Source organism: Elgaria multicarinata, chromosome 6 (assembly GCF_023053635.1).
Source record: "Elgaria multicarinata webbii isolate HBS135686 ecotype San Diego chromosome 6, rElgMul1.1.pri, whole genome shotgun sequence".
In the NCBI taxonomy this organism is placed as follows: Eukaryota; Metazoa; Chordata; class Lepidosauria; order Squamata; family Anguidae; genus Elgaria; species Elgaria multicarinata.
The window spans coordinates 708,663-723,905 of NC_086176.1; the positions used below are offsets into that span (position 1 = coordinate 708,663).

The window sequence follows — 15,243 nt, forward strand, 5'->3', positions numbered from 1 at the left end:
CGCGTTAGTAATTATTTGTAATAAAACTACATCTTTGTTTTCACCCCCTTCCCTTTTTTGGCTTTTATTCATCAGGTTCCCAACCAGTGTACTTACACAAAATTAACACTTCCGCTGTGTCATGAGGCATGGTAGATATATTTTTCTCTACACCCTAGATGTTTCACATGTCTGTCCTGTTAACATCTAAAGTCAGGGTAGGTTAGAGGATCTAATTTTAACCACAAACTATGTGCACTATTGAGGAGAGATGAACGTTCCCCTCCTCCACCTTATTTTTCTATGCTGTGTTGGTGCAGACCCTTTTCTCACAGTCTGGCTCCAATACCAGAAATAAGTGTGGCTGAGAAGAAAAGTGTTTCAAGCCACTAAGTGCAGCAACGTAACGTGAGGGTGAGTATGATTCCACTCTCCTTACCTGCATGCCCATTTTGACGTTAAAATTAGGCACACACGCACATTGCACTAGTCATGAATGGGACAGACATGTGAATAAATAACCATCCCACCTAAACAGAGCCTTAGTGATACCCCTATTGAAATTAAGAAGTTTTTTTTCCTTGTTCTAAAACATCAGGAAGTGGCCACAACAGAAGATGACATATTAGGCTATTGCTAAATTGCTAAGAAACTATATTTTACAGGATTTCAGGAGGGTCACCACTCTCTCTTCCCTAATACCTGAGACTGAGCAGGAAATTTTGCCTACATTTGAATTAGCAACATCATGTTAATTCGCCAAAGAAGGATCCTTTAACAGGGTAATTATAGGACTGTTACTTACCAACAAAACTACGGGGAGCACCAATTATTTCTATGCATGCTAGAAATGGGAAAAATAATTGGAAAGCATGGAGCCACACAGGAGGGTGACATTGTCTAAGGCACCTGTACATTTCCACAAGTAAGAACTGGCAAGCCCATAATTAAAACCTTGTCTAGAAAAGCCCTCAATCTTTATGCATTTTTAATCCAGTCAGTAGATTTCTGTTGTAAAGTTATATTGAACCGGTAACCATTATGGTAGACTTCATGGTTTCTTCAGATAAATATTTTTCAGCTCCTATGAATACTACGAGCATTATCCAGCAAAATTAAGAACTTGGATGTCTCATTGATTGCTGGAGAGTTAAGCATGTGCTTACGTTATTTCCATTAAAAGGAATGAGATCTGAAAGTGCTTAATGTTAGTTAGATTATGTCATATTAGTTTTCTCTTTGTTCATAACTTTACATATTATCTGTAAAGAGTAAATGATGCACTGTGGCAAGAATACATTCTGTATATAGCCAAAGTTGAGTGAACTTTGGCAGCCAAAGCAATTTTTCCATGGCTGATGTCACAATTAATGGAGAGCCAAATATAAGAGTTTAGAGGCTTAGAACAGCTGCATGCTCTTATAGGTGCAAGGTGTTGTTGTTTTTAAAGCTATTCCAAAGGTACTTTTGGACTCTAAAGCATTTCCTAGTCTATTCAAAGACAGGTGTGTTCCCTGACCTTAAAAGTCCAGGTGTACCCTCTGGCACTGACAAGGCCTTTTATAGGTGCTTCTAGATAGAAAGGTTCCTAGAGCTACTAATTAGAAGGCATTGTGCAGCTATGACATCTTGTTGTCCTTAACGGATTTTCTGTAGAAGAGTAAAGATGGACGAAGTGATGGGAATACTCGGGAGTGTTACAAATGGAAGATGCTGCTATCTACACTCTCTGTAAAATTGCATATCTGGAAGTACTCCATGCCCCCGACCACTGCAGGAAATACCCAAGCCCCTCCTGCCTGCAAGGAAAGGCCAGCTTCAGATTGCTGTTTCTTGAGACAAACAACTAGCACTCCAAGGAAGGGATCAGGAGGAAGTCCTGAGAAAGGGCGAGCAAAGGAACCCACTTACCACTTGCCACTGGAAAGAGTGGAAGCTTCCTTATGAGCGCAGCACGACTGAGCGGGAGCCACCACTGCTTTTGAAGCCCTCTTCCACATCAGCCCAGTTAGAAGTGGCAAGACTAGGGAACAGCTCAGGCCCGGCACAAATTCTCTCACTGCCTGGGGTGAGAGAGAAGAGGTGCTGCTACCGCACCAGCCCCATCTCCCATTCTGTGCCTCTTACCTTCACCTTTGCTGACAATGCTGCATTGGCTCTATGGGGAGCTGTGAGGTGAAGCAGCAGCAGCAGCAGCCATGAGTCTCTGCAGGAGTTCGCATGGGGCTCTCGCAGCAGCAGCAGCAGCAGCAGCCGCTTCTTCCAGCCATGCACAACAAGCGAAGGAGAAGGTGGGCGTTAGAGAGCTCGGCCAGCTGCACTCTTGTTGCAGCAATGCCGTGGCAGGAGAGTGGCTGGCGGGCTTCTCCATAGCATCCACTGGAGGCTACAATGATTGGCCCTCCTGGCAGGAGCGTCAGGAGCAGTATAATTTGCTGCTTATCTTGCTTTGCCACCTGATGTGGGCATCTCACCCTGCTTCATGGGTGGGTTGGCCTTGAAACAGCTGTCTAAACTAGCCAACCCAGAACCTCCTGGCCATCGTCCTTAAGAAGAACCCAAGAAGAGCTGTGCTGGATCAAATCAATGGTCCATCTCATTCCCACAATGGCCAACCAGATGCTTCTGGGAAGCCCACAAGTGAGATATTATTGCAATAGTCCCCTCCTAGCATTGCTCTTGTGAGGAGTATAGGAACTGAGTGAGAAAACTCCCCTCTTTTAGAGATGTTTTATTTTCTCCATGTTAGTAAAGCAAATGACTGCTTTGCTCTTAAAGGAGACAGGCCTCTACTCATCCAGTGTAGCAACCAAGGTAAAAGTTCCACTAGAAATGCTGATCCCAAAGCAACGTGGTTGAGGCCCTGATGCTCCTTTCCCCAACTGTAGAAGGAGAGGCAGCAACACACTGTAACCAGATGAAACCAAAGCTGGGTTAAGACTCTGTAAGAATATAAGAAAAGCTGTGCTGAATCAGACAAAGGGCCTCTCAAGTCCAGTATTCTGTGGACAACCAGACGCCCCAACGGGAAACCCACAAGCAGGACATGAGTGCACCCTCTGAGTTGTGTTCCCCAGCAACCAGGAAAGAGGTTTGCTGCCTCTGCTACTAAAGGTAATATAGAGGCATCATGATTAATAGCCTTAATCTCTATGGGTTTCCCTAATTCCCTTTTAAAACTATCCATATTGGTAGTCATCACTACATCTTGTGGTAGCGAATTCTATAGCTTAACTATGTACTGTGTGAACTTTTGCCTGCCTGAATTTCCCACCATTCAGCTTAATTTGATAAACCCTAGCTCCTAATATCCACTTTCTCCACACAGTGCATGATTTTAAATACCTCTATCATGTGTCCCCACCCCACCCCCACCTTTCTTCTAAGCTAAATTGCCCCCAATGTTGTATCCTTTCCTCGCAGGGGAGTTGCTTCAGCCCCTTTGATCTTTTGGGTTGCCCTTTCCTTCTTTTTCCAATTCTACAATCGCTTTTTGAGGTATGGTGACCAGAACTGTGTGTGGAATACAAGTGTGGTTGTAACACAGATTTGTATAAGGGCATAATATACACAATAGCATATCATACCTCTATTTCCAAAGTTCTCAGATTAGTATGGATCCTTATGTAGCCAAATAAGCACCATCCATATGCAAGAGGGAAGAGGGGGGTATCAGCAGGATCCAGAAAACCTCAAGGTTTGCAGAAGATCTTTAAAAAAACTCTTTGGGAAAAAAACTTTCTGGGGGAGAAAATCAAAAACAGCCCAATGAGAACTGAGTGGGCACAGTGACCACGGAATTACTGGGGTTGGGAGGAATGGAAAAGCAGCTGGGGTGGATAGAATATTGTATTGTGGTGGAGGAAGACATGGCTGGCTTAACATAAACACTCCACACTGCAACATTTTGTTCAAGTTCCCAGTTGTATTCCTCTATAGTACTAAATGCAGGATATTGCTAAGGTCAGGCGCAAAACTCTTCTTTCTCCAGATAAGGATGAAGAGCTTTTCTACATGAGACATTGATTGTGCACTCATGATTCCTCACTCACAGTAGTTTATGGATGCTTTAGATGACTGTCATCTCCCAGGGCTTTTCCCATGCTTTGCAACTATTATAATGGTGTTTTTTTCTAAGGAGAAAAATGGTATTTCTGTGAATTGCATCATGAAAGCCTGGTGTATTTGTGCAATTCCACTATACCACAGCTTAATCCCACAAAGAATCTGGAAGCAGAAGCCTCAGGTTAAAAGCCTCATGTAGAAAAGCCCAAAGAGCTTCTTTGCTCTACATAGTTGTCTTGTTGGCTAGGCTAATCAGAACCCTATGTCCCTGCTTCCTCACGTCCTACACTGGCACTCAGTTTGATTTACCAGTTGTTCTGGTTTTTGCTCATGTATGTATTCACATTAATCCTTAGATGCCAGGCCTATTTAGAATGGCAGCCTGTGCTCTTTTCTTTGGTGAGTGTGAGTTGCTAAGCAAGCAACCAGGTCTGAGTTAAGTTTTAGAATAGTTGCAATGGCTGCTGAAGTCACAAAAGTTCCTCAAATTGATGGGTCCTCAAAACAGGGGGAAACAGTGGTGTACAGCTTTTCCCCTCAGTGAAAGGTTCCCGGTTCCTCAAACATAAATTATTACCTTCCCCTCTATCTCCGCTTTCAGAAAGTATTTCTGCCTGCCTGTTCTAACAAAGAAGTTCTTAAAGGGAAGGAAAACTGTAACATTTGGAGAGTAGTGAGAGATATTATATAATACACTAAGGCTGCAATCCTACACATGTTTAGAGAGAAAAAGTCCTAAAACTCCAAGCATTCCCCAGCCAAGATGGCTGAGGATTGCTGGGAGTTGTAGGACTTTGTTTGTCTAAATATGCATAGGATTGTGCCCTTAGGATCTTATCAAAGGTTGCTGTTGTTACTACATTTATATCTCAACTTTTTTCCTTCTTAACGTACTTAATCCTCCTCTTCTCCTCCTCTCCATTTTATCCTCACAACAACCCTGTGAGGTAGGTTGGGCTGAGAGTCTATGACTGGCCCAAAGTCACCCAGTGTAGTCCCAGAGCCAAGCAGGATTTATTTACTCCAGCGAGTGCAAAAGCTCAGTGAATATTTTTTGTTTATATATGACATGAGTGTCTCAGGAAAGTGAGTCTTACAAAATTCCAGTGGTGGGAGGCTGCGTGATGACATCATCAATATGGTCGCTGCGCTATGTCAAATTACTTTTTGTAATTACACATTTTTGTTAATTCCATTAGTTTTTGAGATAAATTCATTTGAACGTATAAAATCAGTGTTCACATGGGTTATGTGTGACGTTTAATCTTGAATTACTCAAAAACTATATGACTTTCGAAGGAATACTCAAGAACATGTGGATGTGGACACTATTATTTTTAAAATATACCAAAACTTCAGCATTTACACTGTGTGAACTGAGAGTTTGGAAGAGTACTGTGAGTTTGTGGACAGTGAATACAAAAAGGTACGGAATAACAAGGCTACTACAGATGTTTCCAGCCTTGAAGTCCTTTCTCTCGCAAGACCATCCACCTCCTTCGCTCAAGAAGTCCTTTGAGGATGACTTCAGTGAGATCTACCTGTGGCACATTCATTCACTCATGAGTGTGTTCCAAACACACATCGAAGAGATTGAACGGGAAAACTCTGCGGTGGAAGTGCTGAAATGCTTGAACTCTGTACTCAATATCCTGCGTGAATGGAAGGCCCACAACTTCATGTCCCTTAAAGTCAGGGAACTCCTGGGGGAAAATTGGAAGGAGGGACTTGCTGCACAGTGTGACTCATTCTGTGCCCAAGTGGAATGTCAGTACACCACGTGTGTTAAATATCTGGAGATATAGATGAGACCCCTGGAAGAGTTCTCAATATTCATGTAGATTGCCCTGACCAAAATGGACAGATGTGGAGCCTACTTGAGAGAGAAGGAAATGCTTATTGATGATGTGAAGTGCTTCGATCAGTTCGCAAATCTGAGGAAATTTGCAGGATGTATGATGACGAAGACTTCAAAAAATTGATGGCACACCAGAAGTGGACTAAGTATTTTGAGAGTTCCAAAAGCATGGACCACCATTGAGAACTGATGCAGATGGCACAGTTCTTTTTTGCGGTTCCCTCCCCCAATACTAATGTAGAATGTGTTTTCTCCATGATGCAAACACAGTGGACAAAGGAAAGGAACCAAATGTCTGTGGAGACACTGAAAGGAATTTTACAGGTGCAATATAATTATAAGAAAATGTCTTTTAAGGAATTCCACCGTGTCCTGCCTAACACCCCACCCCATTTAAGGAAAAAAAGATCCACTGAAAAATATTCCTGGACACATCGGGAGGAAGCAGAGTCTTAAAATTTGTACAGCAACTAAAAATAAATGTTAATTTCTGATACATTCAATGTCTCACTTATTCTTTATTTCAGTGATTTTAACATTAACATATTATGTAGAACAGGTTTGTCTCAATAGTGAGGTGGAGAATTAGACACATGGCCAAGGCCACGCCCCCTTGGGGACGGTCATATCAAGATGGCTCAGCCTTGGGGGCAGGGCATGTTGGGGTGGGCACACCTCCTTGAGGGCAGCCATATTGTCCTCCTTTTTGGTTTCCAAAATATGGTCACCCTAGCCAGAAGTGAAGCATACTTCTGATTTTTCCACTCATTGCATAGGAAAGATGTAAGTGTTGTTTTAAACTGCTCATTCCAAAGTGCATCAACTGCCTTTTTCAGGGTCTTCTGATCTGCACCTGTTACTTTGATGTCACTAGTTGGTACAGTTGTTTGCCGTTCATGTTCACAATCTTTTATACTTTGATAGCCGTAAGTGTCAAACACCAGGTGCACTTCCTTAGATGGTGTACTACTAGTAATGTGCTCCAGTAATTTACGTGCAAGAGCTCCGTAAGTTTCCAGGAACTTCAAAGTGTAAAACATGAACATTGCATCATATACAGCCACATCTATGTGAGGTTGACCTGTAGTTATATCATGCTACTCGTCCAAATTCTGGTTCTTTTCTAGCCTGTGCATCAACTTACTTTTGTGTATTTTATTCATTGATCCACCAATCTGAGCAAGAGAGAATGGCACAGGAGTTAGAGGATACTCAATGACTTTTTTCACATCACATTTTTGAACAGCTGCCATATGAATTATTTTACCGAAAGCATCAGTAAAATGCATTTGGCAACCTCTAGTTTCTTTCGTTCCATTTTCAGATTACTTGATGCAATAGAAGCTGCACAGCTTCTATTGTGCAGGTATGGGCTTTACAACATTCTTTGGATGTTGCACGTACATTTTTTTTTGAACTTTTCAGCAGCTTCTTGCCCTTTAGAATTAAATGAAAGAAGATCCAGTGTGACTTTCTCATTGATTGTCTGTCCAGTTGAAATGTTCCTTAGAGGTGCCTGAGGATCCAAGCCTTGAAATGGGTTTGAAGAACTATTAAGGGTTGAAATTGTTTTTTCAATATCTCTGTGATCTTTTTCAATGCGTCCTTGTTGCAAATCATGCTCCGAATCTGGAGCTTTTGTATTTCCACTGCTTTCAAGTAAGCTGCTCACTATCTCACCTTTCAATGACCTTGTGATCATCCATCAGGCTCTAACAAATTCTGAGTTTGCAAATGCCGTGATGCTTGTGAACCTTGAAGCAGCGTCAACAATGCTGCCTCCATCTAAACCTGCTTTGATCCAAAAGATTAAAAGAAGCAATTCAATGTCATGGCTGTGGAAACGAGCAGATTGTAGAAAATCTGACGATGGGCTTGATCCTACTGAACACAGCTGGTACTTGGAGAATGGCAGGTACCACATAAAATGGTCCAATGGTCCAATACTCCCTGAAAATCTTGAAACGGACACAGAAGATGACAGTGAAAAAGAAGACAAGGAAAGTGATTTTGACAGTGATGATAGCAGTTCCAATGAAAGTGAAGAGGACATCCAATGAAATTTATTTGTTAACACTTCTCACAGAACATAGTTTTTATTTTGTAAATTGAAAATTTTTGCTGAAGATTTTAAATACATTTGTTAAAAACAATTCAACCCAATAAATTGTCTTTAATATTTAATCATACTCGTCCTGTTTGAAATTTTGTAAAGAACGTTTGAACATGTTCAACTGTAAAAATCACAGATGAACATGTTCAAAATGATCTGTGCATCAGATCGAGAGATATTTAGGGTAGATACTTTTGAAATGAAAGCTCTCTATGATAAACTGTAAAATCATACAATCCTGAGAAAGTGAACATATAACGAAATATCACTCATAATTCCCTAAGTGCTGAGGTAAACCCCATGTTATTATACATTTTCTTAATCCTCATTAAAAATGCAACTTTTTGTTCTTGAGTATTCTTTCGAAAGTCATACAGTTTTTGAGTAATTCAAGGTTAAACGTCACACATAACCCATGTGAACACTGATTTTATATATTCAAATGAAATTATCTCAAAAACTAATGGAGTTAACAAAAATGTGTAATTACAAAAAGTATTTGTCATTAAATTTGAAACATTTCAGAAAAAATCCATCTCTGTAGCATAAATGGGTGAGAAGTTATGCATATTTAAATGTGGCAACTACATAATAGCGCGGCAGCCATGTTGATGACGTCATCACGCAGCCCCCCACCACTGGGATTTTGTAAGACTCACTTTTCTGAGACACTCATGTCATATATAAACAAAAAAAAAAATTCACTAAGCTTTTGCACTCGCTGGGGGGTAAATAAATCCTGGTCTGGCGCTTGGACTAGTGGGTTTCCATGGCCGAGTGGGGGGCTCAAACCCAGAGCTCCCAACTCCCAATCCGACCCCTTCGCCACTATCCCACTAAAAGCAAATGGTCTGATCCCTTATCTGTACTGCTGGGAGAAAGGGGGCAGATGTGAAAAAGCAAAGGAAACCCGAGGTTTAAGCAAGAGGGACGTATCAGCAGAGCGAAGATACCAAACGGGTAAATAAAGAGGAAGGAGGAGAAGACAGACAAGAGGGAACCAAAGAGTGAAGAGATTTAAAAGCAAAAAGTAGCAGCTTGAACAAGATCTGATAAGAAGCTAACAAAGAGAGTTAAGCTAATGGGGTACATTGAGAGGATTTTTACCCTTAAAGGCCACATATACATTTTAAATAAATAAATGTAAAACGAAGTAGAAATGTAGGCAGAATGAGATCCAGAAAAAGCCCAACCAGAAGCAGAGAAGGAAGGAAGCAAGAGGGTGAAGCTGAAAAGGGTCAAACCAGTTTTTCAAGCCAAGAAAGAATAAGAGAATAGACTTTGGCCCCTTCTACACCTAGGATTTTTCCAGGGATCATCCCTGTGCATCCAAATGACACGCAGGCGATGCCGGGATCAGGCAGGGATGATCCCTCCATTTTCCCGGGATAACTGAGACCTCAGTTATACCAGTTTCACCTGTGGTCCTGGGACAATCCCGAGGGCTGCGGGTGGTGTGGGCACCCGTCCCGCCTTCTTCCCCCTTCCCCACGAGTACCAGGGGTCATCAGAAGCATCAGGAGCTGGGATGGGGGAGGCCCAGGGCCATCGAGGGTGGGGTAGCGAGCAGGGTCGGGCTTCTTTTTAGTTTATTTTTACCCTAAAGTTTTGCCGGAGCTCAAGTGTGCTCCAGCTCCAGCAGCTTTAAAAAAATGGCTGCCTCCACTCGCATGAAGCCCCTCCTCCCATTCTGGACATCACACTGGCCATCTGGAAGTCCAGGATCGCACCCCCCTCCCTCCCTCCCTCCCTCCCTCCACACCCGTATCGTGTAGAAAGTGCCTGCATAGGAGAAGGGGGGAAGTTTCAAATGGCAATACTGAATAGAAGGAAAGAGAAGAGTCAAAGACCCTGTTCAGATTACACATGCTAAGCCATGGTGGTTAAGCATTTTGAACTAAACATTATGGCTTAGTATGTCATGTGAAACATTCCTAACCACGGTGGCTAGATAACCGCAGTTCAAATTATACTCACTAACCATTTTCTGCAAAAGGGTTAGCGGCCTAACCATGGCTTAGTGTGTTGACTGAACAGGTCCATAGAAGTCTCTAGGGGCTGTCTATATGGGTTGAAAGCCCCGTGGTAGCTGCATGGTAGCACTGCATCAGTTACACAATGCAGCAGCCACCTCACAGCTACCGCAGGACTTTCCTGCAAAGCTGTGCAGTACAAAAGTCGGGGACTTACCCCAACTTTTCCTGCTGGAGTGAGATTGGTATGGCTCTTCTACCATTTGTCCACACTCCAGCACTGTGCCAGGGGAGTTCCTGAGTGGAAGGCGACCTCCCATTGGTCACCGGAAGCTGGGTGAAGGGGCAGGACAGAAAGCCGGTGCTGCCTCCTGCATCATGATTACCTGACGCCACCCCGCAGCAGCAAAAGTGCAGAAAGCAGGAGCAAAACAGCGCCATCAAGGCAGACCCTAAGAATCAATACTTGGGGAGATGGGAGAATTGCCCAATGTGGGAGAAAAGGAAAAAGGTATAGATGCAAAAGAAGGGATATATCAAGTTTTAAATAAAGTTTCTTTATTGCAGCCTACCCCAACCTGGAGCCCTCCAGATGTTTTGGAATAGATTTCCAATCAGCCCCACCCAGCATGGCCAATGGTCAGGGGTGGTGGGACTTACAGTCCAAAATAACTGGAAGGTATTGGGTTGGAGAAGACTGCTTTATTGAATACTCCAGTCTCCTGTTCACATCATTTATATGTTTTTCAGCAGGAAATATTAAACGGAGAGTTAGTTGAAATGTGATGAATTTCCTACACAGACAGCACTTGTAGAAACATGCCTGCAATCACAAATAAAATCAAGCTTTTAATCTAATTCACAACCTCAATTTATTATCACTACAGAGATCTGTTAGCCCTGAAAACCCCCATTTTGTCAGACAGCCACATTCTCCGACCCCCTTGTGATGTACTGCTGAGGATGACAGCAGCTGGTTGCTTAAGCCAAAATAGATAAATGAGGTGAATATCCTTTCATTAGGATTTCTGAGCATCCATGAATCCTTGGATATAATGCCCAGTCCAGACAGGAATTCTTTCATCATCATGCTTGTACAAACCATTTGGGGCTGGGGGATAATCTATACTGCTTATCACCACAGCTTTCTTGCCTGTGAAGGTCCCCAGATCCCTTGCTAACCAACTACATGGATTCTATGGCTCTAGTGAAGCCTTCCCAACCCAGTGCTGCCCAGACATTTTGGACCAATTCCCATCAGCCCCAGTCAGCATTGCCAAATCAGGGGTCATGGGAGTCATAGGATGGCACCAGGATTGGGTAGACAGCGCCAGTGGCTATCTCTGTCCATCAGTGGTGGGGTTGATGAAGCGCTCAAGGAACTAAAGCCAGCCCAGAGCAGCTGGGTGTTTCCTTTCTCCACCCCCCATGCCCCCCTCCCCAATGTCTGCTCACACAGTATTTGGAAAAGAGTGACTTGAGCACTCTTCGAATTATAACTGCAGATAAGCTCTCCATGCCTAGCCTGTGTGCTAGAATCACTTCAAGAGCAAAATTTTCTACATGGCTCATCATGCACACACATATATATCCATTGCTGTGTTAGATATGTCTTATCTGGGAAGGCAAGATTGGCTGTAGCTTCTTCATATTTGTACACGTAAGAAAATAGATGTGTGTGTGTGACTGTTATGTGCAGATCTACAAACATTTATATTTATTTAATCAATTTCAGATGCTTATTCCCACATGCACATACTCTCTGTGTAGGAAATGTGCCACATTGGAAGCAGCCCTCGGTATAGCTAGAGTTATATGAGCTCCTGTCTTCGATTCTGCTCACAGCAGTGAATACTTTGCTTACAGCAGCCTCAGAAATGCTCTGTATAGAATATCTGGCTTTCCTTCCAACTGAACTGACTCTGCCTATGAAAATAATCCCTGATGCAAGGCATTGCTCACCCACTGCTCGGACTATCAGATGGAAGAGAACAGCTGGACATGCCTTCCTCAGCATTCGCCTCATGTTTGCACATTATTCAAAGGAGAAAAATAGACTCTGTCTAAGGTGGCTGAGATTCCTGGCATGCTGTCAAGCAAATTAAATCACTTCCTAATTTCACTCCCGAAACTTATTGTTCTGAAAGCATGGGTGGTCACACCTAGTCTGGCATGCAATCAAGAGTGCACCAGACCAGGTGATAGGTGGGCCGTGAAGGCACTAACTAGGGGCTTGTCTATACGGTTTGTTTACCCCAACCTAAATGCACATACTTGTGTTTCAAGACACATGACTCAGCCGTCCATTCGCTGTAGTGCCGGGGTTTTAACGTGATAGTGCCCATATGTCCATATCTTTGGGATCATGTCCAAGTTTGCACCGCGTTATGGTTATGTGTCTTTGGGGGAGTTAAATCGCATTTTGACATATGGGCAGAGCTTTGAGGGTAGGACAAAGTGATTGGCTGATTCCCCGGCTTCCCACCTATCTCGTCCTCTGGCTGCCTCGTTCCTTCCCCGCGTTTTCATGTTGAATTAAGATGGAGCTTGTAAAATGAAAACAAAGAGGGGGGAATGGGCAGCGAGAGACAGGAGATGTGTTCAGTCCCCCACTCGCATCCTCCTCTGCTGCCTCGTTCCTTTCCCCACTTGCTTTTCCTCTTCTATGAATCTGCGGAGCTCCGCAGATTAAATGTATAGCTTGCCTTGTCTATAATCCATAGCCGTGTATGTGCACATATACGCATTAATAACTGCACTATAAAAAAAATCAGGAAATAAATCGCTGTTGCTGCTGCAGTGTGACGCTCTTTACCAAGATTCAAATCAATGAAAATTCAGCCTTATATTCAATGAGGAGCAATCCCGTTGTCATATAGATGGGGGCCAGGAAGTGTTGGAAGGATACAAAGTAAAAACTGTGTGGAGAATGGGAGTTATCAAGCCTTTGTGAATGACGGGTGCAGACGCATGGTATTCGTAGCAATATCGGTAGATTCTCACATTATCCCCCTACATAAACTCTGGGGCATACAGAACCAATTGCAAATGTTCTCAAAGGAAAACAAGAACCAATTTTGAATATAAACTATAAATATAGTTCTGCTGTGACTATATTTCAAGTAAAGGCTACACTACTGCGCTAAAAAGATGTTGCATGGTACAGATAGAGCTGGATGGGTCTGAAGTGAGTCAGATGGGCACTGAGATGAAAGAATAAAGAGACCCTAAAGATGAGCAAAGGATGCAGTAATCTCAAGCAATGAATTAATCAAGCTAAGCATCAGGTCTGGCTCCAGATTTGGAGGTCCTTGGCAAGCTGGCTTTGGTGGCCCCTAACACTGGCAGCGGCTCCTCCTCGCCATAGATCTCACTCATGCTGAGATCTAATGGATGACTGCCTGGAGGAGCAGCAGTCCCTGCCTCCTCACTCCCTTGCCACCTCTCTCTCTCTCTCTCTCTCTCTCTCTCTCTGGGCTTAGAAGCCCCAGTGGTGGCAGGTCTGTCATACAGAAGGCAATGCTGCCATCTTGCTGCATCACTGTTTGAGCTGAATTCCTGTGCTGAAATCACTGTTCTGGCATCAGTCCTCTTCCTAAGCTCCTTCACAGAGATCATTTACCAGGGAGGACAGCTGCCTGCAGGGCATCAGATCATCACTGAGCAGCAAGCTACATTTGCCAGGCCAGCTGCAATCTGCCACGAGCACCACGCTTGACTTGGAGGTCATCCCAGAAGCAGAGCCTCTAACACATTTGGCAGCAACATCACACACACCCCTAGGAGAACAGTAACAGAGACCGAGGCTTCAGCTTTCAGGTTGTTGTTTTCTGTGTATTTGATTAAACATATTTGGGCTTGTTGCATCTCAGGGGTGTGAGTGAAGCTCTTGCCCAGGCATATCTATGGAGCTTCCAGGCTAAAAATCTATGGAGACCCATAACTTGCATATTAGCGAAAATGCGGAATTATGACCAGAGCTATGTGTATTCCTTCGCTGTACTGTGTTCAGAAAATCCAGACTCTGTACCAACCCCTCCCCACCCCTGGATTCTGTGAGAAATGCTAGGGAAGGAAGTGGGGGAGGGAAGGAGGGCAAGCAGGGACGCTTACTGGCTTGCTTTGCTTTCTCGGCATAAGTAGTGGTCAGGTCTTCGTCTACTGGGTGCTCCACAGGCCCAATCATAGGGATAAGGTGCCTCTCGGCTCGGATGGTCTTCGTGGCATGGGGGAGGAGCATGGCCTCCGGGGAAGGTTCCCTGTCTTCCGGTAAGGGTGGCTGTAGCAAAGCTTCGCTCTCGGAGAAGAGGGTGTCTGTGCAGCTTCCTGGCTGGCACACAATCTCCCTCTTAGCCACACCACTGAGGCCTTCTCCTTCTTCTCCAGCCCGCGCTGTGGCCTCAGGGGTGCTGTCATACCCACTCAGCTCTGAGAGGGACACTTCGTCCCGCGGCTCACCCACTTTATTGTTTGGTCCCCCCGGCGGAGAACGGGGGCTCTTCTTGCGAGCCCTCCGGTGCTTTTCCTGGGCAATGTTGTCAGCATCGCTGTCGGTCTCAGCATAGTACGCTTCACTGTCGGGTGGCGAGGTGATGTTCTCCAAGTGCTGCTGCCGCTGGGGCTGCTGCTCAGGTTCCGGGGCAACAGGGTGAGCTGCCAGTTCAGGACTGCGCACCTGGGAGGCCCGGCTGAGCAGGGAAGTTGGTGAGGCCCCTTGCAGCTGCCTGGGGGAAGGGGAGCACAGAACTCTCACATCAGACGGGTCCCCAGTCGCTGCCCTGTGGGAGAGAAGGAGAAACGGTTTTTTTCCATCAATTATAGATTGGGCTGGGTGTCATCTGGTGCATCCCTGTGGAGACAGAACAGAAACTGCACTTCAATGTCCAATGTGGCTTTTTGGGGAATCAAAGCTTTAATTTGTAAAAAAAAGTATAAAATAGTATAAAATAGTGTGTCATAGGTGATCAATAAGTGATATGATGTAAATCAGATATGGTCAAATGCAACCATCTCCTTTGCAATTGATGGCTATCTCTGCTATGTATTGCTTTCTTATCTTTTTGGCTGCTGTGGCAAACAGAGCTACACGCCAGGTCACATATTTATCCATATCCACTAGGAGGTAAAAAAAATCACTTCCAGTGGGCACTGGCAAGAACAGTTTTCAATTAAGGGTGTCACAAATCGTTCCCTTGGGTCATTGTATAGGGGACAGTGCAAAATGTAATGGACAAGGTCCTCTGGCTCAGGACAAC

General features: G+C 44.1%; 1 protein-coding gene across 1 annotated transcript in view; it reads right to left on the reverse strand.

Moving 5' to 3' along the window:
• Positions 1–15,243, reverse strand: part of SYNPO2L (synaptopodin 2 like) — a 65,041-nt gene that overhangs the window by 6,634 nt on the left and 43,164 nt on the right. Inside the window, exon 3 of the mRNA XM_063128844.1 lies at positions 14,102–14,766. Coding sequence (XP_062984914.1) covers positions 14,102–14,766 — 665 coding nt within the window. The remainder of the gene's footprint in view (positions 1–14,101; positions 14,767–15,243) is intronic.